Source organism: Chrysemys picta, chromosome 1 (genome assembly GCF_011386835.1).
Source record: "Chrysemys picta bellii isolate R12L10 chromosome 1, ASM1138683v2, whole genome shotgun sequence".
NCBI classification, from domain to species: domain Eukaryota; kingdom Metazoa; phylum Chordata; order Testudines; family Emydidae; genus Chrysemys; species Chrysemys picta.
In genome coordinates this window covers 2,476,943-2,504,741 of record NC_088791.1, presented here as the reverse complement: position 1 = coordinate 2,504,741, position 27,799 = coordinate 2,476,943, and the positions used below count along the sequence as shown (strand labels likewise).

Here is a 27,799-nt window from a genome sequence, read left to right as displayed (position 1 = left end):
AGAACCTGGTTCCAAAAACCTCCCAGGCGGAGTCCCTTGTAAAGGGCCCACATCCAAGGGTTCCTGGTGGGTCTCACTGAAGATCTGTAGTGGCAGCTTGGCCCAGGCCAGTGGCTGCTGTTATCCCGCTGGGGGCTTGTTGCCCTCCCTAGCTGAAGACACTCCTAGAACTGTAGGACTGGAAGGGACCTAAAGAGGTCGTGTCCATCCCCTGCGCTCCTGGCTGGGTTAAGTATTATTTAGACCATCCCTGACAGGTGTTTGTCCAGCCTGCTCTTAAACATCCCCAATGAGGGAGATTCCACAACCTCCCTGGGCAATTTATCCCAGGGCTTAACCACCCTGACAGGAAGTTCTTTCTAATGTCCAACCTAAACCTCCCTTGCTGCAATTTAATTCCACTGCTTCTTGTCCTGTCCTCAGAGGTTAAGAACAATTCTTCCGCCTCCTTGTAGCAACCTTTTATGTACTTGAAAACTGTTCTCATGTCCCCTCTCAGTCTTCTCTTCTCCAGACTGAAAAAATTAGGTTTGTTTAATCTTCCCTCATAGCTCATGTTTTCTAGACCTTTCATCATTTTTGTTGCTCTTCTGTGGACTTTCTCCAGTTTGTCCACATCTTTCTGAAATGTGGTGCCCAGAACTGGACACAACACTCCCAGTTGAGGCCTAATCCGTGTGGAGTAGAGCGGAAGAATTACTGCTCGTGTCTTGCTTACCACACTCCTGCTAATACAAAAAAAGCAAACATCATTCTGGGCTGTAACAGTGTTATATTGACTCATATTTAGCTTGTGATCCACTATGACCCCCAGATCCCTTTCCGCAGTACTACTTCCTAGACAGTCATTTCCCAGTTTTTGTGTGTGTAACTGATTGTTCCTTCCTAAGTGGAGTACTTTGCATTTGTCTTTATTTAATTTCATCCTGTTTATATCAGATCATTGTATTTCACTGCAGTGTTGGCACTCTAGCCCAGAGGGGAGCAGGAGAAAGGCATTGCTGTGGTCCTGGGACAAGATCCGTGATCAAACTTGCTGATTGTAAGAATATTTCCAGACCGCTCACAGGCTACCTTATGGACCTAGCAAAGCAGACCTGCCCTGCTCACGTTGGCAGAACCACTGCTAACTCCTTGCTCCAATCCAAGGAGCAGGATTATGTCCGTGTCAGTACAGAAGGCCCCGCCCCACTGATCAGCGGCAGTGTAGCAGGCCAGTGAAGTCTCTACATTCCCTTTATACCCACGATAACACCCTACTTTTATCAACACCCCCTCTGGCTTGTTGTGTATTTACCTAGGGGCAAATACTGGGGTTACACACTGGATTATAGACTATGCTTATGTACTTATTAGCAACAACTCTAAAGCCTATTTGAATTGGACTCTTGGGACTTTCCTTGTTTATCCGGAGTATATTCTAGCAGGGCCCATACCCTCTTCCTCTGCCCTGTCCCTGAATCAGGGACGTTCCAAGAACGCAGTCACAGGATATCTGGCAAGCCAAAAAGGCTTGGTTTGCACTCCCTCACAAGAAGGGTCCCCTACATGAAACCTAGGCTGCGTTTATATTGCGTGTCTATTGCTAGCTGATAGCTGTGACCCATTCGCTACACATGGGTCCTGACCATCTAATGTGTGGTGAATTCACCTAATGGCTATTTCCCGGCCTTACCCCGATCTCTGTCCCTCCCAGGAGCAGACTGGTGGCATTCCGGGGACTGGGAGCAGAGTCCTGCCCTCCCCCAAGGACCGCGCAGGCTCTGAGGCCCAGCCATGCAGTGGGTGGTGAAGCTCTACGTGCTGGGTGCGTTGCTGTCCCTGCTGTCGGTTCTCTTTGGATTGATGGACTCCCTGGGCAGCCTGCTGACCCCTCGGGGCCTGGAGCAGTGCCTCTCCGGCCCATGGACAGAACCGGATGGCGGCCTTGCCGAGGGCCAGCTGAAGATCCTCCAAGGGCAGGCGAAGCGAAGGACTAACAAAGCCTTTGGGTCGTACCTCTGAGCTCTGGGGGGGACGGACTGCTCCCTGACGGCCCAACCTGGTGCTTGGACTCTGGCTTTGGCTCCTGGGGGCTGCATTGCTGGCGTCTTCCTTCCTCTGAGACGAAAGGCGGCAAGTTCTCACGGGCCGGCGGCTACTGTTGCCTCCGAGCTTCTGGCCTGGGGGTGGCTACTTGGCTAACGTCCCTGCTAAAGTGACGCAGATGGCAGGGCCACGGTGTAGGGTTACCATATTCAAACACTTAAAAAAGAGGACACTTCACAGGGGCCCTGGCCCCCCCGGTCCTGCCCCCATTCCAACCCCTTCCCCAAAGTCCCTGCCCCAACTCTGCCCCCTCCTCTGAGCACCCCACATTCCCCCTCCTCCCTCCCGCTCTGATCTTGGTTGGGGGTTGCTAAGTGCTTCCCTGCTCCCCACTTGCTCTGCAGCCCCTGCACCCCCCCTGTCCCTGTAGCCTCTGTGCCCCTTGCCCCTGCGCCCCCCTACCCCTGCAGCCTCTATGGCCCTGCCTCCCCTGCTCCTCCTCACCTGGCAGCCTCTGCACCCTGCCTGCCCTGCTCACCCGGCAGCCTCTGCCTGGCGGGGGCTTCGGATGCTCAGCGGTGACCAGGGCAGCGCGGGTCCCTGCAGCCCCGGCACACGCTGCACTCCTGCCCCGCGCCGCAGCCTTCTTCCTACCGCACGGGGTGACGGGGCCGCAGGAAGGGTCCCCCAGTGGCCGGGGAGTCCCGGCCCATGAGGGAAGCCCGAGCTGCTGGCTGGGCCCGGCCTCCCCGTGGTCCTGCGGGCTCGGCTGGGGCGCATGGTCCGCCCGGCCTCCAGGGGCAGCAGCAGCCCCTCCGCCGCCTTCTGTGGCTGCGCCCCTCCTTCCCCCGTCCGAGCTCGCTACAATGTAGCCGGGCGGCTGGGCTGCGCTGCGGACCCGGCAGGTCCTGCTAGGGCCGGGCGGACCCTGACTTATGCTGCCTCCCTATTTCCCCGGACATGTCCGGTTTTTGGCAATTCCCCCCGGATGGGGATTTGAGCACCAAAAAGACAGACATGTCCGGGGAAATCCGGACGTATGGTAACCCTACACCTGTGGGGAGGGGGTGTGTGTGTGTCCTATGCACAGATCCCTCTCCAGTCTGCACCCCTACCATGCAGAATGGCCTGGTGCAGTGGGGAATGGGAGGCTGCGTGGCTGCCCTTGGCGTGAATGCTGAACGCTGAGAGCGGTGGCCTGGCTCACGGCGGCTGCCTGGAAATGCAGTTGCACTGGGTTGTGGGGAGGGACGTGTGCAGGGTGGGTGACCCTGGGGGGGTGGGATTTTGAGCTGTGGGAGGTGCTGGTATTGCCCTAATGAAATGCCTCTCCAAGGGCGATGAGCGCGATCTGCTGTTCTAGTCCTTCATCCCCAGCGTCAAAGCCAGCAGCTGCTCTTCTCCAAGGCTGGAGCCTCCTTGAGTTGCTGAGGCTGCCGGCCCACCCCGTGGGCGCTGGGCTGGGGCTCGCAGAGGAGCTGCAGCTGGTGTGCGCTGTGCGGGGGAGATGGAACAAGCAGCCCTTGTTAACGTGCCTCCTACCTGGCCTGGGGGCCTCCCCTCCCCCTGGGGCTTGCTCAATCCTTCCCTGCTCTGAGCCAGCAAGGGAGGGACTCTGCTGCACTAGGAACCCCCTACGCCCTGTCCACCTGCCCCCCCCCTTAGTGCCAGAAGCGCTGCTCCCCACTGCCCAGCTGGGAGGTCTGCTCTCCTGTCCCTGGGGCAGTGGTGCTTCTGGGACCTGGAGCCCTTGAGCCATTCACTCCCGATGGTCTTTTCAGAGGGAAGTGGGGCCCCAGGGGATTTGTGGGGTGGGGATTTCTGTGCAAAGGAGTCTAGCCCCTCGCCCTCTCTGCCTGGAAGGGCTGTGAGTCTCTCCCTGCTTGCAACCTGCACAATGCTGGGGCTGGGTGGCCTGGGATTGCTCCAGGCTGGGACATGTCCCTGCTTGCTGGAGGGGCTGCGCTGAGTGGCTGACCCAGCTGCCCTGTATCCATGGTGTTAGCCTTTCCCCCGTCCTATGGGGGATGGGGTGGGCAGGGCTGGCTGGCGTTGAGGGGCCCGGGCCCCATTCTGTCCCACTGAGGTGGGGCAGGAGGACCCATTCCAAGCCCTAGTGCCTAGGAATTCGGGCAGGGATGGACTCTCAGCAGACCTGGCCGGGGGCTCTTTGCTTCCTGCGGAGGGGATAATGTGGGGTGGTTTCATTTGGGGGTGGGGGTCCTGGGCCCTTGGCCAAAGGGAAAACCGCCTGTGTGTGAATGCTGTACCTGCCGCTGCTCCAAAGTGTCCCGAAAGCCAAGCTCCTGGAACCCGCCCGGGTTAGGGGAGGCCCCCCATGTGTGTGGGGACTCTCGGCACAGGGGCAGCCTTGTGTGAGGCGGGATCCACTGATTGGTTGTCTCTGGCCCTGCCAGGCCTGGCATGGGCTCTGTCTGGGGCTGGGCCCAGCCCCTCTGTTCCCCCCACCCTGTGCACTGCGGGTCCCTGCCTCTAGGTCTGTGCAATAAAAAGGAGAAGGCTTTTGAGACTTGTTCTTCTTTCCAGTGTGGGCTGGGGGCTGTAAGACGGGGTGTAAACCCCATGGTGGGGGTGGGACTTAGTGACTCCCTGTACTGCACGGAGCCGGCGGACTCCTGCACAGCAGAGACTAGGGGTCTCTGGGGCTGGCTGGGAGCTGTGCTCCTGGCGGTAGGTGTCGTGTGACTGTAGTGGGGTTGGGGGGCAGCTCCAGGCAGGCCCTGCTCTGTCAGCTGTGGGGCTCTGCACCCAGCCTGCTCTAGGTGCCTTATGCAGGAGTGGCCCCACCTGGCGGTGAGCCCTGGAGCCAGCCGTGAGGCCAGGGCCCCCAGGTGCAGGCGTGCCTGCTGCCCTACCAGACGCGCTCTCCAGCGGCCTGGGAGCGGCTGTTAGTGGGGTCTCTCCTGCCCCCTAGTGGACAAAGCTGCTGGCTAGAGTCTCTCTCACCTGCTCAAAGCAACAGAGGGTCCTGTGGCACCTTGAAGACTAACAGAAGTATTGGGAGCATGGAAATTTATCAACCTCCTGAAGAAACTTGCACAAATACAGACCTTAAAAGTGCCACAGGACCCTCTGTTGCTTTTTACAGATTCAGACTAACAGAGCTTCCCCTCTGAGACTACACACCTGTTCAGAGCAGCAAGGCCAGCATGGATGGAGGGCTTCACCTCGCTTCTCTTCCACCAGATAGCTCGTTGCTGAATCTAGGGGCAAGCGCTCCTGCCCCCCCATGTCCTCGCCTGGCCCCTCAGCTGCTCTTGCCCTGATGCAAGTGGAGGGGAGGAGGGAGCTGCAGCGAGCCGGCCAAGCAACTCCTGGGCACTGCAAATGTTCATGCCTTGCCATGTCCTCAGTGCCACTTGGCAGGCGTTTCCCAGGCCCTAGCCAGGGCAGCGGTCACCTGCCAGTTATTGTGACATCACAAACTCCGCTGGGCTGCAGGCCCCCAGGCAGGTTGCAGATGGGGCCTGGCCTGTCCCCCTCCTGTGGTGCAGAGGAGCACTAGAAAAGCCGGGTGGCTGTAGCAGACAGAAGCAGCATGCTGTCTCTCTAAGGAGCTGCTCCCGAGGGCGGCATGGCCAGCAGCCGGCGCTTCCCTGGGACCCGTGGCTGCAGCACGTTCCTGGCTGATGACCCGGCCTCGGGCGTGCACCTCGGCGTGGAAGGTGGGATACTCTGCCAGCTACTCCGTTCTCCAGATTACAACCTCTTCCCCAAGTCGGCAGTGTTTGAAAGTAATTTCATCCAGGTACTTCTGCTTGGCCCAGAGGGCCTCCTACAGCTTTAACCCATCTCTGCCTGGCCCTGCTACTGCGGCCCAAGCAATGAATTAATGGCAAGCCGTCCCGGACTCAGTCTCCCCATTCAGGGCTGGATAGTGTTCCGGGGGGGGGGGGGGGCAAATTCCCCCTGTTTGCTTTATGGTCCCAAAGGCTGGGGCAGAGCGAAGACCTGAACTCGCAGGCCAGGCGTCCTGCTCCAGGGCCTTGTGCTTCCGTCGCCAGGCCTGGCGGAGTCCCTGGGCTGGGTGGCAGGAATCGCCCCGAGCCCAGCGGCTGGGTCTCTGCAGCCCATGGGGTGCTGTCTGCCCTGTGGGGTGAAGCCTGCTCCTAGGGGGAGCCCTCTGCCCGGAGCCAGGGCCGGCTCCAGGCACCAGCTTACCAAGCAGGTGCTTGGGGCGGCCACTTCGGCTCTCCAGCTGTTCGGCGGCAATTCGGCAACGGTCCCTCACTCCCGCTCGGCGCGAAGGACCTCCCGCCGAATTGCCGCCGCAGAGCGCGATTGCGGCTTTGTTTTGTTTGGCTGCTTGGGGCGGCCAAAACCCTGGAGCCGGCCCTGCCCAGAGCACAGGTGAGGGGGAGACTAAAGGCCTTTTCTGGGAGCGCTGCCCCCTGCTGTTCCAGGCAAAACAGCTGGGCTTAGAAATCTAGCCAAGCCTGCAAGTGAGGGGGGATCGAGTCCCCCGCTTACTCTGCCCCATGGCCCCGAACATACAGGAAGAGACACGAAATGCTGCCTCTTCCCTGCTGCCCCTTGCACCCTGATCACCTGCAAAAGCCTTGCAAGGCTCAAAGCACCCCACTGTGGGCTCGGCTGGGTCCCAGCCCCCTGCGAGTCTCAGGGCGGAGACCATCCCGGCTGGTTTTATTAGCCGCTGACATTGTATTCAACGCCGTATCACGAAGTTGGGATCCTCCTCCACCCGCTGTCCACCCGAAAGAGACCAGAGGAAAGGAGTATCACTCCCCCCACCCCCTGTGCTGCTGCCCATGTGGGAACCAGCTCTCTGCCCTTCCCTCCTGAGCCCCCCTCCCAGCTGCTGCCCCTGCCCAGGGCCCCTGAGGCCAAGCAACGGGGTGGGGTTTCCAGGCTTTGCCAGTTTGGAGGGGATAGGCTGGGCCAAATCACAGCAGGAAGAGGCTGAAAAAGCATCTAATGGGGCAAGCTGTGGAGCCCCTGAACTGTGCCAGGCCAGTGCTGAGCCGGACTTTCCCCTGGGACGGAGGGGGCAGGCCCAGTTTCTGGGGGAGTGGGTCCTTGGGGGCAGTTGGGGGTGGGTCAAACAGGGAATGTGACTTTGACATGGGATTGATCTGTAGGAAGATCTGTCCATCCCCCTCCAGCAGCCCTCTGTAGCTATCTCTGCACCCCTGGACGTAGCCAGCCCCAGCCCTAGTCCTCTGGCTCGACCCTGCCCCAGATGTTCATGCTCTCCTTCCTTGCACCCGCTAGCTGGCTAGGGCAGTTCCAGGCACTTACGCTGATCTGGGGGTGAAGGGGTCCCCTCTCTGGAGTGCAGCCCACACATCTCCCCTTGTAACAGACCTAAAGTCCATTACACACGAATAGCAGCCAATGAAAACACAAGTTAGAAGGATTAGCTCATCAGAACCGACAGTCATTGGCTAATTAGTGAGCCTTGGGGTGTGGTGAATTAACCCTTTCATGGGTATCACCTGTGCGCCAAGTTAAGTGCTGGGGAATGGATATAGGTTGAGATCTTCAGCGTTGCAAGGTGGCAGCAGCCGTGGGACGCACAGAGAGCATGCATTAGCGGGCTGTCTTGTCCCTTCTAGTAGCCTAGATGAGGGGCCCCATCAGAAACCCAATTAGTAACCAGTTTGGAGCCGGTTGAGGGGGCCAGGCCCAGCATCCGTTTGGGGGGGGGGGGGGTGCACAGCCCAGAGGTGCCCAGCGATCCTTTGAGAATGGCCCTAGGAGCAGTGGCACTGTTAGAGTGTGTAGCATCCCTTTCTAGTGGCTGGCCTACTAAAGGATAACAGCCTACTGCTGCTGCTGCTGTAGGGAGTGGAGTTGCTCTTTGCACACAAGGGGCACAGGCCTGTGGTGTGGTGCTGAAGGTACTGGGTTCCAACCCCAGGTGTGGGGAGGGGGATAAGTAACCAAAGCTGTATTAAAGCTCTGAGCCTCCACCCCCCAGTCTTGCCCCTGGGAGAGAAGAGCTGAGCCTCCATCTTCCATGTCGGCAAGCCAAGGGGGCCGGTTCGTGCCAGAGCTGCCAGTGGCTTTGTGAGGGGGATGGTTTTTCACTGGGCGCTAGCCTCAGACCCAGGGGAGCAGCGAGCTCTCAGAGCCCGTGGAAGCACCGGGAGGAAAGGCACCTGGGAGCTGGTGACTGGCTCCGTTATGTGACTGAGCGAACCTTGGGGGCATGTCCTCTCCTCCGGGGCCTGGCACTGGTGGCTTGGCAGGGTGTGGGGGTCCTGCAGTGTCTCAGTGAGGGTCCATTTCCGTCTCCTGCTGTTGACCCGGGGCCTTCTCGCTGCAGGTGACGAAGCAGGGGAACTGGGTGGATATCCACAATGCCCCCACATTGGTGACCCTGGGGGTGACGTCCTCGGAGCCCTGCCTGCCCCTCCCCAATGTGCTCCTGATCGCCAGGCTTGCAGTGCTGGGAGAAAGCCCCCCCGGGAGGGCAGGCCAGCCCCAGGAGCCCTCCATGGCCCTTAGCAGGTGAGGAACAGGGTGGGGGTGGGGAGCTTAGCTGGGAGCTCTCAGGTGCTGGGATTTAGCTGTTGAACATCTGAGATGGAAAAGCCCATTGGGTCCCACCGAATCCCGCCCCCCTGGGGCCAGGGCAGGATGCCCCCCTACCCTTGCCCCTCTCCCATGTGCAGCATGCTGACTGCAGTGCCCTGGCAGAGTGCGTGAGTCTGGGGCCCTGGCGTGCCGAGCGCTGCCCTGGCCCGCAGCTCCGGCCATGGGGCCTGGTGGAGCCCACCCTGTGCCTGTCACCTGTGTCCCCCTACATGCTCTGCGGCACCAGCCCCACGTGGCTGGGGTGCCTGGGGATGCTGCCACTGTGCTGCTAAATCTAGGGGGCCCCAGCACCCCCTCATCCTGCTCCTGCAGAGAGGGAGCCCAGACACCCCCAGGCGCTAAGTTGGGGTCACTGCCATGCTGACGGGGAGTTGTGTGCCGTTAACCCTTTGTAAGCCAGCCCCTGTCTGGCCGTTCATGCTGTGTCCCCTACCTCATTAGCCAGTCCCCATCCGGGGGGATGGGGCTCTGCAGCCAGTCCCTTTGGGGCCCCTCCCTCTGAGTTCTCAGTGGGGCGGGCGTGGCCCTCCTACTGCCAGACCCTGTCCACACCCCAGAGCCAGCCGCTCACTCCTGTCCCTGGGGACTCGGGCATCCTGTGCTTTCCCTTGGCTCTAGGCTCCTCCCGTTGAGGTACGTCAGACTGTCGGTCCAGGACAGCGGCCGGCGCCTGCTGCGGGTGCAGGTGGTGACGGGGAAGGTTTATTACCTGCGGCTGCACCAGGCGCACCCTGACGCCGTGTTCACGCTCTGGAGCCGGCTGGCGGACATCCTGCAGTGGGGGCTCTCCATCACCACCAAGGACCCCTCCATCCACGTCCCGCACAGCCTGGTGCTCAGCGTGGGTAGCTCCTCCACCAGCTCCCCTGCACAGGTACGTCGCCCGGGGGTGAGGCGAGCGGCGCCAGCCGGGACAGGCTCGCTGCAGCCCCAGGCCAGTGACGGGCCCAATGGGTGCAGGTCATTCAACTGCCCTGCCTGGACACTGAGCCTGACGGCCAGGAACAGGGGGCGCTGGCTTCATAACTCCAGGGCTGCGAGGGCAGCCCCTCTGGGCTCTGGGGCCAGGGAGAGGGAAAGGAGGCTTATGGCCCCTCTCCGTCCCCACATGCGGGGAGCCGGGATGCCCTGGGGTCCCCTCTCTGTCCCCACGTGCCGGGGGCCGGGATGCCCTGGGGTCCCCTCTCTGTCCCCACGTGCCGGGGGCCGGGATGCCCTGGGGTCCCCTCTCTGTCCCCACGTGCCGGGGGCCGGGATGCCCTGGGGTCCCCTCTCTGTCCCCACGTGCCGGGGGCCGGGATGCCCTGGGGGCCCCTCTGTGTCCCCACGTGCAGGGGGCTGCCCTGGGGCCCCCTCTCCATCCCCTTGTTCTGTGGGACCTGTAGGGGATCTGGGGGTCGAGTCCGAGGTCGAAGCTGGAGTTGAAGACATCCCAGTACATCCCCTCGGGGACCCCCAGGGACAGGTGAGCACCGAGCGGAGAGCTCAGCCCTGTGGCTGCAGAGTGCTATTTCTCTTGCTCCAAACCACACAGGCTGTGCCCCGGTGGCACAGCGATGGCTGCCTTACAAACACACATCAGGGTAAGCGTTACCACGTGGTCTCTCCCTGCAGCTGGTGCCTGATTCCCAGCTGCCCTCGGGAGCCAGTCGCAGCGTGGTGGCAAGGATGGGCAAGCGATTGTCGGGGACACTCTCCCATCTCTCAGGAGCAGCCCTGGGGAAAATGGAGACAGACGGCTCAGTCCAGAGAAGGTAAAGGGACTCCCATCAAATATCCTGAACTCCCCTCCCAGAGCCCCTCTCTCCAGCCAGCGAGTGAAGGAGCTGGTCACGCCTGCCGAAAGCAACCCAGACTGAGCTGGGTGGGAGGAACCAAGGCTGGCGGTTACACGTACAGGATGGGGGACTGGCTCCTGGGAAGAAAGGGCCGAGATGGTCCAACTGCGCTGCCTCTGCCCAGTGCAGCCCAGGGGAGCAAACAGGCACTGGCACACACTAGAACCAATGTCATTTCCCTTTCCCGAGACTCTTCTCCTGGAATCTTACGGCTCAGAGCAAATCTCCTGCCAGGGAAGAGGAATCGGGTGCCCCAGGTTGGTCAGGAGGTAAGAAGTTCCCCCACTTCAGCCCTTTCTCCCAGGAGCGGGGCAGGTCATGCAGGGACGAAGCTTGAACGCAGACTCTCAAATCGCCCGTCACGGGGCGGCCGGGCCGGCCAAGCACTGGCGCAGAGTGTGACTGCCACAACTGCCCTTGAAACGGAGCGAAACCCTGGCAGCAGCCTTCGGCTGTGTTGAAAGCCAGCGGAGACCTGGAGAGTAAGAGGGTGATAAGTGAGAGCTAACGTGAATTTGCTGAGAGCAAACCACACCGAACCAACCTAATTTTCTTCTTTGGCTGGGTTACTGTCCTAGTGGATCGGAGGGGAGCAGCAGACATGACTTATCTCTATTTGAATAAAGCTTTTGACACAGTCCCACATGACATTCTCATAAGCCAACTAGAGAAATGTGGTCCAGAAGAAATGACTATAAGTGGGTGGAGAACTGGTTGAAAAAATATCCTTAAAGAGTAGAACCACCCGTTAGCTATCAAACTGGGAGGATGTCTCTAGTGGGGGGGCAGTTCTGGGGCCAGGACTATTAAATAATTTCATTAATAAATGGAGCAGAGACCATGCCTATAAAATTTGTGGGTCGCACCAAGCTGGAGGGGGTGCAAGCACTTTGGGGGACAGGACTAGAATTCAAACTGACCTTCATAAAGTGGAGAATTGGTCTGAAATCAACAAAGTGAAATTCACTAACGACAAGTGCACTTAGGAAGGAAAGATCAAATGCACACATACAAAATGGGGAATAGCTGAGTGAAGTTGGACACCATCTAGAAGAAGCATCTTCCAAAAATCAGACCCCTCAAATGGTGTGAATCCAAGTAGAATGAAAAGATACATTTTCTAATGAAACAGGCCCGGCTCTCTCTCAAACAGTCACCCAATGGTCTCTAAGGTGGTATGTTCATCTACTCCAAATGCCTGCCAACTTCTCTGTGAGAACCATCTTCAACTTTGATCCAATGAAAGAAGGCAGAAAACCAAAAACACGATGGCTGGATGGTGTCAGACACCTGTCCCTCACAGGCATCCTACTCCAGACTTGACTCAAGACAGAACATTATGGAGGCATGTGACCCTGCTGGCGGCCTCAGGGTCCTACCACACCCCATCCCAGAAAGAAGAAGTGGAAGTGAGTCCTCCAAGTGGCCTATAGAGGCCACGTGGGATGCATCCCATCAGAGGGGGCTGCAGGGAGCAGCCAATCTGGGCCCAGCAGGCCCATATAAAAGGAGCTGCAGTGCAGAGCAGAGAGCAGTTGCTGCCAGGAACCAGAGGAGTTAAGGTGGTGCTCCTGACTGCCTGAAGGACCTCCTGGACCTGGACGGGAGCAGTTGCTGGTAGGAGCCAGGGGAGCAAGAAAGAGCTCCGGACTGGCTACTAGGACTCAGCCAGGCCAAGGCCCTGAGTTAAGGGTGAAGAATGTGTTGGGGCCACAGGCAAATGGCCCAGGGAATTGTAGCAGTTTAGTTAAAGGTATGTGGCAGATGGCTGCTATTCGTAGGGTCCCTGAGCTAGGACCCGGAGGCCCCATTAGCCACTGGAGAAGTGGCCTGGACTTTGATGCATACCTGGAAGGGGAACTGAACTGGTTAGTGGCCCAGCTGGAGTGCTGGGGCCAGAAAGGCCAGGAGAGGGGGAAGACATCACCTCCAGGGAGGGAGCCCTGGGGGTACGGCTCGAGACCAGGGCTGAGACCATTTACAGACTGCTGGACTAAGTAAAGACCTGAGCTCAGGGAGAGAAAGGCCCCTGTTGGACTGTTTACCCCAGAAGGGGTTTGATTTGTATTTCACATACAGACTGTGTGACTTGGCCAGAGGGCTGAGTCGCTGACGACCCACCACAAACAGAGAGAGAGAGTGTGCAGGCACACACACTTGGACAGGGGGTGCTCATGAGAGGAGAGTGGCACTCTGTACCTCAGGGGAACACCCTGCACCCCCATGTTCATCCGTATAACATGATTGTGTGGTATCCAATGCAAAGTTTGTCATGTCGGGTGTCTTCAGAAGGCTCATGATGCATTGAGCATTGTTGTTATAGTAATGTTATAGTAAGGGGGGGGGGGAATAGCTCAGTGGTTTGAGCATTGGCCTGCTAAACCCAGGGTTGTGAGTTCAATCCTTGGGGGGGCCATTTAGGGAACTGGGGTAAAAATCTGTCTGGGGATTGGTCCTGCTTTGAGCAGGGGATTGGACTAGATGACCTTCTGAGGTCCCTTCCAACCCTGATATTCTATGATTCTATGTTATAGGTTGTAATTTCATGTATATAGTTATGAGGCTGAAAAAGTGTCCTCATGGCTTAAAGCAAGCCCAGGCAAAAACTCTCCAAAAGCAGAGGGGCAGTTCACACCTCATCAGGGCATGTGTGACGTTATTGACATAAACTGGGACCATATAGATCATTGTTGCAACCAAGGTCCTGTAGTGGCACCCAAATCTTGTATAAAGGGGGTCAAATGGTGTGTCTAGGACAAGGTTATGGTTTACTGGTTATGATTATGCTGTCTATATGTGTGTATCAGTGATGTAGTCGAAGTTATGAATATTGGCTCTATACTGTCTGTATGGCAAACTTATGCTATGCTTCTGGGTGACATCCCAGACAAGCTGAGATTAGCTCTGCCTAGCCTGCTTGATGGCCCATTAAGGACCATCAGCTATACAATGGACCCATTGAGAGAAGGCAGATACGCCTTGTACCTCAGCAAAGTATGCAGGGACTGGCCCATGTGACTCCAGACTCCATGTTGCTGTAATTTTCCGCAGTAAGAACAAAGAGGTGTTCTTACACCTGGAAAAGACTATATAAGGCTGATGCCTGATCTCCATCTTGTCTTCAATCCTGCTTCTTACCTCTGGAGGAACTTTGCTACAAGCTGAAGCTTTGAACAAAGGACTGAGGACCCATCCCAGCGGGGGATGTATTCCAGAGACTTGATTTGAACCTGCAGTTTATTCCATCGCTGCTGCAAGCCTGAACCAAGAACTTTGCCATTACTGTATGTAATTGATTCCATTTAACCAATTCTAACTCTCATCTCTATCTTTTTCCTTTTATGAATAAACCTTTAGATTTTAGATTCTAAAGGATTGGCAACAGCGTGATTTGTGGGTAAGATCTGATTTATATATTGACCTGGGTCTGGGGCTTGGTCCTTTGGGATCAGGAGAACCTTTTTCTTTTACTGGGGTATTGGTTTTCATAACCATTTGTCCCCATAACGAGTGGTACTGGTGGTAATACTGGGAAACTGGAGTATCTAAGGAGATTGCTTGTGAGACTTGCAGTTAGCCAGTGGGGTGAGACTGAAGTCCTCTTAGTCTGGCTGGTTTGGTTTGCCTTAGAGGTGGAAAAAACCCCAGCCTTGGGCTGTAACTGCCCTATTTGAGCAATTTGTCCTGAGTTGGCACTCTCAGTTGGGTTCCGCCAGAACCGCATTGTCACAGTGGCGTAGTCGGCAGGATCCACAGAACCAGGTCAATTAAGCTTTGGGTCAGAACCCCACGCTATCCAAATTTGAATTTTGGGATTGAGAGTTTTGTTGGTTAAAGAGCTGCTGCAATGGCTGAGCAAAGAGCATATGAGGGACTTGGCAAAAAAGCCCTGGAAAATTTGTGTTCAGAAAAGAGGATAAGCTTTAGAAAGAAAGCTACAAAGGAAGAATTGAGACATCTGCTAATAGCCAGTGATCAGGGGGCAAGAGCACAGCCCTTACCTGAGGCTGCAGAAGATGCAGAAAAAATTAGGCTGCAAAGGGTGACAAGTAAACTGCAATTTGAGCATGAACAGAAGCTAGCAGATCTTCGATTGCTGGAGAAGCACAAAATAGCAGAGTTAGAAAGAGAGAGAGAGAAAGAGGCTGATCAAAGAAAGAAGGAGGCTGATGAGAGAGAAGAGAGAGCTCGTAAGGGGCGTCTAGAGCTGCTCGCTGCGGAACAGGAGACTCACAGGATGGAACAGGAGACGGCCAGACTTCAGCTCCAAGTAATGGAAGAGCGGAGAAAGTCATCCCCACCTGGTACTCCACTCCCCCCCCCGCCATGAGAAAAACTGGGAAAGGATGTGTCCCATTTACAATGATACTGAGGATATAGAGGAGTTTTTGTCTACCTTTGAACGCCTCTGCAATCTGTACCAGATCCCTGAGGGTCAGCGAATGCCTGTCCTGCTAACCAGACTGACTGGAAAAGCCAGGGAGGTGTTTAATGACTTGGGGGAACAAGAAGCATTAAATTATGAGCGGTTTAAGGATTCTGCGTTAAGGCGATTCAAGGTTACTCCTGAATCTTACAGAGTTAAGTTTAGAGAGTTTAAAATGTCTAAGGATTGTACTTTTGTAGAATGTGCTCATAAGCTGATGGGTTTTGTTAAAAAGTGGGTTATGGGAGCCAAGGTTCATGGGAGTTTTGAAAAACTGCTGGATTTAATAACTTTGGAACAGTTCTTAGACATTGTGCCTGACAATGTGAGAGCAGCTGTGTGTGACAGGGACCCTGAGTCAGTCCTACGGGCGGCAGAGATTGCAGATGCCCATACCCAAAACAGGGCTTGAGAAGGGTATAAAACCCCGGGGAAAACTGATCACCATTCTCCCCAGTTCAAGAGGAGGGAAGGATTTAAAAATAAACCTGATTCTTCTAAAGGAGTTCAAGGGGGCCCGGAGGGTAGGAACTCACATCCCCAGCAGGTTACATGCTATCGCTGTGGTATGCTGGGCCACATGAGACCAGACTGCCCGACACTGAAGGGCAGCCCAAAACCAGCAACCCCAAATGCCACGGCCAATGCTAACCCTGTTGTTGTAAACTCACAGGCAAACCACACAGAGCCCAGCATTGGTGCCCTGTGTGCAAATGCTGTTTCTGTGGTCTCTGAAGGATTTGACCTTAAAACTCACATTAAAGCTAAATATGGGGGAAATAATGCAGAGTTTATTAGCAGTGCAGAAGTGAATGGAGTGAGGTGTATGGCATGGAGGGACACCACAGCAGATATTACTCTGGTTAAAGCAAGTCTGGTCAGGAAGGAAGATTATTTGCCAGGTGAAGAGGTAACTGTTGTAGCCTTATCTAAGTATTTTGTCAGGGTGCCTTTGGCTAAAATCCACCTGAAATGGAAGGGATTGGAGGGCACCATGGTTGTGGGAGTAAAAGACATAATCCCTAAGGATATTATGATTGGAAATGATATTAAAGCTATGGTCAGTCAAGTTAATACAAACCAGGCACAAGAGAGGATTGATCCTAAGGTTGTGCCTATGGAGGGTTTCTCCAAAAGTTTGTCTTTGGAAAGTAGCTGTTTGGCTGTGAATGAAGTTTCTGAATGTCTATCTAATGTCTCAGAAGTAAATCTGGAATTAGATCAAGCGAAGGGAGAGGAGAACAAGGAGATTTTGGATGAGCCTAGGCAGTCTTGTGAGCTGATGGCTTTATCTAGTCAGCAGTTTGGGAAGGCAAGGAGAGTGGAAGATGAGTGTCCCTATACCTTATCTGTTTCCTGTGCGAAGAATAGTGACAGTGAAGGAAATGTGCCTGTGTCTGTCAGGGGTATTGACTTGCCTATGGAGGAAGCTACCCCAGTCTCCAAGCAGTTGTCTGTGAACAGCCCGGTGTGCTGGGACAAGGGAAATGAAATCCCAAACCGTATGTCTAGTAAAGGAAAATGCGTCTCCAACTCTTTTTTGTCTGTGGAGCAGACAGAAGGTGCCTTTCGGCCTGTGATGGTTGAGAGTAATTTAGTTGTCTCAGAGTTGGTTCTGGATTCAACTAAAGCCCAGGAAGGGAATGGTCCTAAGTTTGCATCTGCTGGGGAGAATGGCCCCGTAACTAGGTTGCATCCAGTTAGTGGCTTAGCAAAATCCCAGAGACCAAACAATTCTGGTGCTTGTATTTTGCCTGTTGCTCATGTGTGGTTGGAGAAGGGTGTAACAACTCTGTCTGATCAGAGTGATACCCTAGCCAGGGCACAAGGAGAGCAGAAAGGTAATTTGGTTGTGTTACCTACGGACAGTTTAACAACTTGTAGCAAAAAGGAAAATATTCCTAAGCTTGTGTGTGGCAAAGAGAAGGGAAGTATTTCTAACCTTTTATCTAGGAAGTCTATGGGTTCGCCTGAAAGGGGATTGTGTAGAGATCTGCCTGATGGGCCAAAGGTGATCCTGAATGTAAGTAAGACCCAGACAGAGTCTGTTGTTGCTCAGGAAAGTGTGCCTTTAGAGCAAGCCCTAGGTGAAGAGGGTAAGGGCAGAATTTCTGTGAGGGGTGAATTGCTGCTTAGAAAAGCTCCTGGAGAAAGGAATCCTCATGGTACTCGGTGCAAGCAGTTCCCTGCAATTGAAGGGTGTGAGAGTGATTTAATCAAGGAAGTTTCAGTTCCTAGCAGCCAAAAATTGTCTGTTGTGAAGGGATCCACTAACTTTCCTTGTAAAAGATCCAGTGTGGGTAGCTTTGCGAAGGTCTCAGAGGAAGTAAAAGTTGTTAAGGGATTGAGGCATCCCTATAACCAAGTGGCTGTGTGGGTCCAACTTGTTGGGGAGACAATGGTGTTGGAACAGGAATGTCTCCTTTCTGATTCTTTAAATGAGCAGTTTGTGCTTCAGGGTTTGAGGACAGATTTGGTTACTGATGTGTCAGAGCAGAGCAGTTTTATGGCTAAATGCTTGAGGATGCGGGGGAGAGGAAGCAAACTCTCACCCGCAGACTCTTTGGATTTGTGTGGTATCTCTTTAAGACAGAGTCCAGCCTTGGAGATGATAGCAGTTACGAATATGAAAACTGGTGGACTGGCTCTGGTCTGGGGTAGTGCAAATTACTTGCCTGGCTGGGAAAGGAAGGACTTGCTAATAGCTGTTAGCAAAGAGGGCCCACCCCATCAGCCAGTGAATTCTGTTAAGCAAGGGAAATCAGGGTTTGATCCTGCAGGACAAGGAGGAAAGAGAAAACTGAATTTTGCAAAGGGAGGCCACAGGTTAACCCTAAAATGCCCAAACTCCAATGGTATTGAGCCAAAGGTGTGGCATGACAAACATGACTGTAGATGGATACTTGCAATGAACTTGTTGTTATTGCTAAATTTTGTAATTAATGTGTTGCTATTGCCACAAACTGTAAAAATATACAATGTGCCTAATCTTTTGGAAAATTCCTTGAACATGTTAAAAGGAATACATGAAAACACACGTTATGTTAAAAGGCCTTGTTACACTGGGGTTTCACAGGCAATGCATATAAACAATATGGGAACTTTTCACAGGGGAAAGGACATTCCAGACCTAATGTGCTGTATGAAAAGGAAGACTGAGGCACACTACCATATTGCTTTCATGGCTAAATGCCAAGATTCCTGGACTATGAAGAACATTAATATCTGCATTTATTCGATGTTAATTGGGTTCCAAACATTGGCCCGAGCTTGTATGGATAAAGTAGCAGTTTTCTTTAGCTCTTGGCAAGATCACATGGCACACACAGGAACCATGCTGCCAGAGCAGATCCAATCCACTATTGTTCTAACTAAGTGTTACCTTGAGTTTGTAAAGAGGTTCAATCATGTGGTTGAACATGATTTTGATAAACCATTCCTGTTATACACTGGTATGGCTTCTAACCCAATACTAGCTGTAGTGAGACAGAACCCAGGATGGGGAGCTCTTGGGATGCAGTCAGTGATGTTTGTGTCATCCCTTCCTGCATCAATTTTGCGTTGGGGGTGTGACGTCATTGACATAAACTGGGACCATATAGATCATTGTTGCAACCAAGGTCCTGTAGTGGCACCCAAATCTTGTATAAAGGGGGTCAAATGGTGTGTCTAGGACAAGGTTATGGTTTACTGGTTATGATTATGCTGTCTATATGTGTGTATCAGTGATGTAGTCGAAGTTATGAATATTGGCTCTATACTGTCTGTATGGCAAACTTATGCTATGCTTCTGGGTGACATCCCAGACAAGCTGAGATTAGCTCTGCCTAGCCTGCTTGATGGCCCATTAAGGACCATCAGCTATACAATGGACCCATTGAGAGAAGGCAGATACGCCTTGTACCTCAGCAAAGTATGCAGGGACTGGCCCATGTGACTCCAGACTCCATGTTGCTGTAATTTTCCGCAGTAAGAACAAAGAGGTGTTCTTACACCTGGAAAAGACTATATAAGGCTGATGCCTGATCTCCATCTTGTCTTCAATCCTGCTTCTTACCTCTGGAGGAACTTTGCTACAAGCTGAAGCTTTGAACAAAGGACTGAGGACCCATCCCAGCGGGGGATGTATTCCAGAGACTTGATTTGAACCTGCAGTTTATTCCATCGCTGCTGCAAGCCTGAACCAAGAACTTTGCCATTACTGTATGTAATTGATTCCATTTAACCAATTCTAACTCTCATCTCTATCTTTTTCCTTTTATGAATAAACCTTTAGATTTTAGATTCTAAAGGATTGGCAACAGCGTGATTTGTGGGTAAGATCTGATTTATATATTGACCTGGGTCTGGGGCTTGGTCCTTTGGGATCAGGAGAACCTTTTTCTTTTACTGGGGTATTGGTTTTCATAACCATTTGTCCCCATAACGAGTGGTACTGGTGGTAATACTGGGAAACTGGAGTATCTAAGGAGATTGCTTGTGAGACTTGCAGTTAGCCAGTGGGGTGAGACTGAAGTCCTCTTAGTCTGGCTGGTTTGGTTTGCCTTAGAGGTGGAAAAAACCCCAGCCTTGGGCTGTAACTGCCCTATTTGAGCAATTTGTCCTGAGTTGGCACTCTCAGTTGGGTTCCGCCAGAACCGCATTGTCACAGCATGTATGGGACAAACCCAGCCCAGCCTCACAGGAACAAAGGACGCTGACCTAGGCAGCAACAAAGGATCTGTTGGACTCTGAGTAAGTCACCCCCCTTCCCTTGGTCAGTTGGGGACTATGATGAGGTAATGCTCACCTGACTCTGAAGGGGGGGCAAAGCCAAGAGGGAAGAAAGAACATGATAAAAGGGAGAGACATTTGCCAGGCTCTTCCTCTCTTCCACCTCCAGCTACAGACACCACTTCCAAGCGACTGAAGCGCTGATCAAAGGGGAGAGCCTGGCTGAAGAACAACCAGGCAGCCTGTGGTGAGAAGCATCTAAGTTTGTAAGGACATTGAAAGTGTTAAAATCAGCTTAGAATGTGTTTTGCTTTTATTTCATTTGACCAAATCTGACTTCTTGTGTTTTGACTTATAATCACTTAAAATCTATCTTTGTAATTAATAAATTTGTTTGTGTAACCCTTCTGCCCATCAGAGTTGGCAGCAACAAGGGCCAGGTTCAGTATCTAGAGGTTCCTTCTCAACAATACAACACAAAATCAGCTTGAGCCCCCACCCAGTGACCTGGGACAATTACACACCACCCCCCTGGCTGCCTCTAAGAGGCAATACTTCCCCTCTCGCAAGCACAGATTCTGAGTGTAGCAAAAGCCTTTTAATAAAGGAGGGAAACAATGCGGCATTATGTTGGGGAAACACCACAAACAGGATTCATAAACACATACCATGAGCAAACGACCCACCCCAAGTAAGTTGGGCAGTGTCCTTTTCCCCTCAGGGTCTTAAGTCCAGCAACCCCAAAGTCACCCCACTCACAGCTGCTGTCCTTGGTCAGTGCAGCCCCAGAGTTCAGAGGTTCATCTGCAGAGTTCACCTCCCACCCTGGGTGGAAGGTATGGAGGCACCTTACACTCTCGGCTGCTTGGGCCCTCGATGGCCGGTCCCTACGCCTCTCCATGGGCTTCTGCTGCAGTCTTTGCCAGCCACACCTCTCCCCTAGGCATTCACTAATATATCTTCAGCCCCACCCACTTAATACAGCTCTCAGTGATTTCAGCTGCTAATAGGGGAGCCTCACTGTTGATGCATCCAGATAGTTTTCCTGCATTAGAACCACATAGCCCAAAGTAAGTCTAATATCTAGATACAGTCATCAGACTCTTAAGTTAGTCTAAAGTAGCTTTATTACTACACAATAGAGAGCAGGGTCAACATGGTGTTTGAGGTTTTTCCAAAGAAACATAGAGAGAAAGAGGATGCACTTACACACTCAATTTATTGGGCTTTGGAACCCATGTCCCTTGCCTAGCAAGTGCTGCTTAGTTGAGGGCGAGTCCCTCAGTCATTAAATGCCAATTACAGTTCTACTGTCCTTGATTCCATAACCAGGATAACAACCCTTTATTACTCCTGCCCCAGTAACAAAGAGACTGGGGGTCCCAGAGCAGCCAAAGTGACCATTTGGGCCAGCAGTCCCATCGTGCTAGGCAGGGTGGGTGTGCCCATGCAAACGAGATGAGCCCCTGAAGTCCTTTTCCACAGCTCACCACCAGATGTCAGCGGAGAGCTCATTCTGACTCTGCTTACAGTTGTTTGTTCTACCTGGAGCAGTGTGTTTGATTTGAAGCGTGTCAGAGACTCCCCTTAGGATAACAAGTCTGGTACATATCAATTTCGTTGTTAAATTGACAAACTCATATAAGCTTGTAGCGTCCGGTGGGTATAACTGGACACTGCAAGACGGAGGTTCCTAGGGTTGTGTCTGGGACCGGAGATATCGTCTAGTGTCATTTGGTTGCACAATCCAAGCAGCGGCTGGCCAAAAGTGCTCACGCACGTAGCTGGGAGCAGCTTACATGTCGAGGTGTAGATAAATCTGTGATAATTTTCATATGACTTTACATTGTGCCTCTTCATATAACCTTGTGGTGGGTCTACCCACGTGTGACCTCTGTTTTCATGGGACTTTGTATCAAAGCCTCATTTAGAAACTTTGCATTGCCCTTGGTATAATATTATAGCCCCTAAGAATAGAATAAGATAGAAGAAAAATTTCTTTTTGCTAGCAGTAGAACAAGAGCTCTCCCCCCCCACTCTTAATCAATTGCCCTGTTGAATGAATGAGGTGTGGATGAGCAAGGCATGGAAGGCAGCACCTCCAGACAGCCTCAACTGTTGGAGAGGGGCTGGGAGCCAGACCCAAGGACAATAAAACGTGTCAAGTGGGCTCATTAAAGACAAGCAGACATACCGACGGCCTCGGGGGTTAGAAGCAAGCACCTTCTTTTGGAAACACCCTCTTTGCAGCATTGGGACAACACTCAAAAGAAAGCAGCACAAAGGACCAATGGACACAGACACAGAGTTTGAATCTGGTATAGATTTGCATAAGAGGAAAGCTGCTATAAAAGTGAGGTGTCTTGCAGAGGACCCCGGGTCTCGTCTTGTCAACATGGGAGCATCGATCCGGATCGGCAGAAGCCCGGCTCCACCCCCTCCCCCATCTAACTCACCTGGCCAGTGAAGTTAAGGGGAGCAACTAATTGGTAACAACAAGACGGAGTGTGTTTGTGTGTGTGTGTGAGTGTAAGTGTAATATATTATATGCATATAATACAGTGTTAATGAATACATGTATTACTAATAAATGTGGCGTTTTGCCTTATTCCCCCTGAAAAGATCCTGTGCAGTACTTTAAGTACAACAGAGGCTCTGTGTGACCAGCCCGGGAGTGGGGGTTCTCACAGCAGAGCAGGGTCAGGCTGGCTCCCAGAGTCAAGGATTGGAGTGACCCAGCAGATCACCAGTCCGGATAACACCAGGGGAACGTCCCAGCCCCCCTGTGATATGGCACATAATGCTCCTGGTGGCTTTGTGCTGTCCAAGGGATGGCATGCGCAAAGGGGCTGGGAGATCAGCGGCTCACAAACTACAGATCCGGCACCAGCGGGATGCAGCTGCGAAGAGGCTGATCTCATCCTGGGCTGTATTAACAGGAGTGTTGTATGTCAGACACGGGAGGTAACTGTCCCGCTCTGCTCGGCACTGGGGAGGCCTCAGCTGGATGCGGTGTCCAGGTCTGGGTGCTGCACTTTAGGAAAGACGGGGATAAGATGGAGAGAGTCCAGAGGAGAGCAGAGAAATGACGAAAGGTTTAGAGAACCTGAGCTATGGGGAAAGGTCAAACAACTGGGCATGTTTAGTCCTGAGAAAAGAGACCGAATGGGGACCCGAGAACCGTCTTCAACTATGTTACGGGCTGTTAGACAGAGGATGGGGATCAATCGTTCTCCGTGTCCGCTGAAGGCAGGGCAAGCAGCAATGGGCTTAATCTGCAGCAAGGGAGATTAGGGTTGGTATTAGGAAAAACTTGCCAGCTCTAAAGGTAGCTAAACTCTGGAACAGACTTCCAAGGGAGGTTGTGGAATCCCCGTCATTGGAAGTTTTTAAGAACAGGTGAAGCAAACACCTGTCAGGGATGAGCTAGGTTTACTCCGTCCTGCCTCAGCACAAGGGCCTGGACTAAATGACCTCTCAAGGTCCCGTCCAACCCTAGGTTTCTGTGATTCTACGAACTAGGAAAGTGGAATATTTTTAAATCATCAGGACCAGATAACTTGCATCCAAGAGTTTGAAAAGAATTGGCTGAGTTCATGCATTCTCTCCTCCTGTGGTTCCTAGGGAAACTGGCGGTGTGTGAGCGGTGCCGGCGGGACAGGCCGAGCGACACCGGAGAGAAAGCCAGCCTGAGGACAGCCCTGCGCTGGCTAGATACCAAGTGCCACGGACTGTGGGAACGAGACACGCCTGCCGGGCTGCTGCCCCTGTCTCGACTCAGCAGCTTGGTAGCTGCAGGTCGGCAGTAGGGACCAGCCCCCCGAGAGAAAGTGCCTCCTGTGCTGGGCTCCGGGGCAGCCCTGGGGCAGGCGTGAGCGTTGAGGGTGGGGAGGACGTGCTGGCTGCCGGGGCCGGTAGTGCCTGACTGGGAAATCCCAAACGTAATAAATGCATTGTGGCAGCGGAAGTGCGTTCTCGCTGGCAGCCTCTGGGTGTTCTTTAGTGCTTGGCACCCCTGGGAACACGGCCCCCAACACTGGGTTCTGGCTCAGAGCAGCCAGGGGAAACACACCCAGGAGACACCTGCAGAGGACCCGGGGAAAGCAATGTTAGAGGCACAACGGCCCCTGGCTCACACCTCTGCCAGGCTGGGGGGACAGGCCCCTTCCCTGGTCCTCTGCCCTTCTCAGTGGGATCATCCCAAGGTGGGACGGCTCTCACCCGCATGAGTATTAGGGTACAGAGGCGGGTTGGGGGGACCTCTGTGAAAGAAGCATCTGGAATCCACGTGTCATGGATTCACAGGTCATGCCCATTCTTGGCCCCGTTCGGTCCCTGGGGGGAACCCCCTTCAGAGTGACAGCCCTTCTCTGGGGTCCACTCTCTCCTGGGGGGTAAGCCCCTCTGCCTCCTGGCACCGCACCTCTCTGAGCCCTCAGCACGCCTGTCTCTCACCATGGGCCCCCTCAGGGAGGCCACTCGCTCTGGACCCCCGGGCCTCCACCCCCAGAGGGAATAATGCAACCCTGTTCTCTAGACTGGAGTGACTCTCAGCCAGCATAAACCAAGAGGGTTTATTGAGTGTCTGAACCCAGCACAGAAAACTCTCCGGGCCCTTGGACCTAGCAACCCTCAGCCCAGGACATCTAGGTTTCTCCTGCATCCAGGTGGGCTCTGCCCACTCTCTCTCTCCAGCCCCGAGCCCCCCTGCTTCCCAGCTGGGTATCCATTATCACCTATCTCCAAGCCCCCACTCTGTCCTTTGTCTTCTATCCAGGTAAACTGGGTCACCTGGGCCTCCTCTCCTCTCAGCCGTCCTTTGTTCCCCACTGGCTGAAACCGGTGGGTCAGGTCACTGGGTCCTCTCTCCACAGCTCATTGTCCTCCCACTGGCCCGAACCGGCTGTGACTCCCGAGCTGGGCAACCTGGTCACCAGTCGCTGGGGTGTCCATTCTCCAGGCCATTGGCCGGGGGTCCCAAGTTCCGTTGCTGGTCCAGTGTACCAACAAACTCCCTCTCCCATCACCTCATTAAACTAGTAACACCCAGGGAAACTGAGTCCCACCCCCTCTGCATGCAAACCACTGGAAAAAACAAGAAAACCCCCCACTTCATCACATCTCTTCCCCCTTCGAGGCTGAAGGGAGCAGGGTCACTTAGCCAGTGACCTGGGGCAGTTCAGGGCCCCCCCCCCGTGATAAAGCATCGGCTATAACATTAGCCCCCCGCTCACATGGACCACCTACCTCCATGTCATACCCCTGGAGGAGCAGGGCCCATCTCAGCAGCTTGGCATTAGCCCCTTTCATTTGGTGCAGCCACGTCGGGGCGAATGGTCGGTGCACACGGTGAAGCGCCGCCCACATAGATACGGCTGCAGTTTGTTAAGGGCCCACCCCCTGGCCAGGCATTGCTTCTCGATGGCCGCGTAGTGCTGCTCCCGGGGCAGCAGCTTCTCGCTCAGGTACACAATGGGGTGTCTCTCCCCCTTAGTATCGGTTTGCATCAGCACCGCCCCCAGCCCTGTGTCCGAGGCGTCGGTGAACACCAGGAAGGGTTTGTTAGAATCCGGGTTTACCAGCACCGGCCCCTGGATAAGTGCCCCCTTCGGCTCACAGAGAGCCCTCTGGCACTGCTCAGTGCAGACCACCTTGTCCAGCTTTCCCTTCCGACACAGCTCCGTGAGGGGAGCTGCCAGGGAGCTAAAGTGGGGCACAAACCTCCGGTAGTACCCTGCCATCCCAATGAAAGCCTGGACCTGCTTCTTAGTCTGGGGAGTGGCCAGTCCTTGGTGGCCTCCACCTTGGCCGGCTCTGGCTTCAGGTGGCCACCCCCCACCTTGTGGCCCAGGTATAAAACCTCTGCCATCCCCACCTTGCACTTTCCGCCTTTACAGTCAGTCCTGCATCCTGGAGGCGACTCTGCACCCTCTTCACCTGGGACACATGTTCCTCCCGGGCCTGGCTAATGACACAAAGATCATCAATATACACCAGAGCAAAGTCCTCCCTCCCCCTCAGTAATGCGCTGGAAGGTGGCAGGTGCCCTTGAGGCTGAGAGGCAGGACCAGGAACCCGAAGATCAGGCAGACTTCGCCCTGGCCTCTGGGTCCAAGGCACCTGCCGGTAGCCTTTGGTGAGATCCATAGTAGTGAGGTACGGGCGCCCCACAACTTGTCTAGGATCTCTTCCTGTCCGATCTGCCCAACTCACCTTTCATCTGCCCCCGCTCTCCTGTTCCTGGTCGATCGACACCAGCACCCATCCTGGCCAACACTGGAGCAGCCCCTCTGACTTCCCTCCCCTGCCCTGAGAGATTTGGGCTTGTCTACACGCCACACATCGACCGTGGCTCGTGGAGGTGCTGTTATGTCGGCGTAATGGGGCACTGGCATTGGTGGGAGATCAATGGAAGTGTGGCACTAGGCTAATACAAGGCAGTTTACATCGGTATCACTTTGTAGTGTAGACCAGGCCTTGGAAGCTAATGTGGATTAAGATAGGGAGTGGATTTAGGGCGTAGTAGATATTTCCGTGCAGGCACGCCTGTCCGAGGTGCCTCTGAATCCTTTCAGAGGTACCCTGGCCTGGTTCGCCAGACCTCTCTGTGCTGCATGCAGGCCTGTGGTGCCATGGGCGCTGCCTTCTGGGACTGGACTGGGTCAGAGACTGCTGCAGCGTGGGCCAGAACAGACGCTGCTGCTCCCCGTTGCTCTGGGCTGCGGAGAGGCTGCGACGGAGCCCGGTGCCGGGTTTGAGGACACGCAAGCAGGGTTAAGACTGTGCTAGAGCTGAGAACTCGTTAGCGCTGAGCCCGAGCTCCCGGACGCCCTCTGCCGGTCGGCTGTGCAGCGGAGCTGCGCTTGGCTACACACAACGGAGGAAGGAATGTGTTACCCGGGCTATGGCTCTGCTATAACAATGACCCTCGGCTGGTCACGTCGCCTCACTCCTCTTGGGGGTGCAAGGCGGTTTCTCTCCATGTGACTGTCGCGGCGCCGAAGACGCCCCATCCGGTTCAGGTTATGACGAGTATAAACCTAGAGCTGTCCTGCAAATCGGTGCTTTTGTTTTACGGCCCTTTTCTCTCTAGTATTAATAAATCTGGGTTTACAGGTGACTGGGCTGTTGCTCGGTGCCATGGCAGGAACTCACCACTGGAGCGCCCCCTAGCAGACCAGTGTGGAACCTCAGTTACGTCCCTGCCTCGGTTTCCCCTCGTGGGCTTTCAGTAAGTCAAGGAGGTATGAATGCAGTAGCCCCGTGAGGGGTCTAGTTTATGTAAACGTGGTATGTAAACAAGCCTTCTGCTGCTGGAGTCCCCAGGCTTCTCCCCTGCCTGCAGCCGCTCCCCTAACTCAGGGCAGCTCCTCCCAGGTCGGCCTGCTGCAGAGCCGTCTAGTCTCTCTCTCCTGGAGCTTCCTCTCCTTGTGTTCTGGGGGCTTTCCTGGGCCTAGCTTCGTACCCAGCTCCCCTGAGGTGCGCTCTCCCCTGGAGCTTCCCCTCTCCGTTCTGGGCTCCCCCGACTGAACCCTCAAACGCTCTTTATTAGGCCCAGGTGCTCGTTGCTTCATTAACTGCCACCCAGCTACGGAGCCAATCAGCTAGCCACAACTGGCCCTTTCTCCCAGGGAGGCGGGTGGCTGAACCCTGGGAGGGCCCGACCTCCCCTAAGAGACAAGAAGTGCTGGTAATGCAGTGACTCCGAAGAGCGGGAGTCCCAGCCTCGGGGCAGACCGTTAAGACCCAGGGCACAACCCCCACCCTGGCTGTGAGTTCTAGACCTAGGCCATGCCTCCGTGACATCAGCATGCAGCCGCTGCGGTTAGTACATCCCTTGTGCAGGTGCACACTCAGCTCCTTGTGTCGGCGGCGTGTGTACTCACCAGGAGTACTTGTGTCGCTGCAGAGTGCAGCGCACCATGGGGAGGTAAGCGTGTGCACCCACCACTACCCAGCGCACTGGCTTTTGGGTAGTTTTGGCAATGCATGGTGAGGCCAAAACAAGTCGCTCAGGGTGCCTGGGAGCAAGCGGCCAACTTCCCATAATGCAGTGCTCTCCATCCCATAATATCATCTTTATCCTATAATTTCCAGGCCTATTTTCAATTCCCAGGAACCCGCACTGGACCTGTTGCAGTTCACCCTCTGTGGCAGACGTGTGGCGCTTGCTCAGCTGTGCACGGTTGGCATGAGGGTGGCAAGCACAGGA

The 27,799-nt window shown here is 54.4% G+C and overlaps 2 protein-coding genes across 7 annotated transcripts in view; one reads left to right on the top strand and one right to left on the bottom strand.

Annotated features, from left to right (window-relative positions):
- Positions 1 to 23,625, top strand: part of GARIN1A (golgi associated RAB2 interactor 1A) — a 29,387-nt gene extending 5,762 nt beyond the window's left edge. For 2 of the 6 annotated variants that reach the window (XM_065592081.1, XM_065592034.1), the window contains exons 2-8: positions 960 to 1,042; positions 1,697 to 5,797; positions 8,339 to 8,523; positions 9,229 to 9,484; positions 10,225 to 10,364; positions 10,638 to 10,717; positions 23,212 to 23,625. In XM_065592081.1, coding sequence (XP_065448153.1) covers positions 5,624 to 5,797; positions 8,339 to 8,523; positions 9,229 to 9,484; positions 10,225 to 10,364; positions 10,638 to 10,717; positions 23,212 to 23,396 — 1,020 coding nt within the window. In that variant the 5' untranslated portion in view covers positions 960 to 1,042; positions 1,697 to 5,623 and the 3' untranslated portion in view covers positions 23,397 to 23,625. Of the gene's footprint in view, positions 1 to 959; positions 1,043 to 1,696; positions 5,798 to 8,338; positions 8,524 to 9,228; positions 9,485 to 10,224; positions 10,365 to 10,637; positions 10,718 to 11,601; positions 22,209 to 23,211 lie in introns of those variants that run through there. The other 4 variants (XM_065592172.1, XM_065592117.1, XM_065592229.1 and 1 more) reach the window with 3 other exon arrangements.
- Positions 1 to 27,799, bottom strand: part of RBM28 (RNA binding motif protein 28) — a 308,732-nt gene that overhangs the window by 250,546 nt on the left and 30,387 nt on the right. The window lies entirely within an intron of this gene.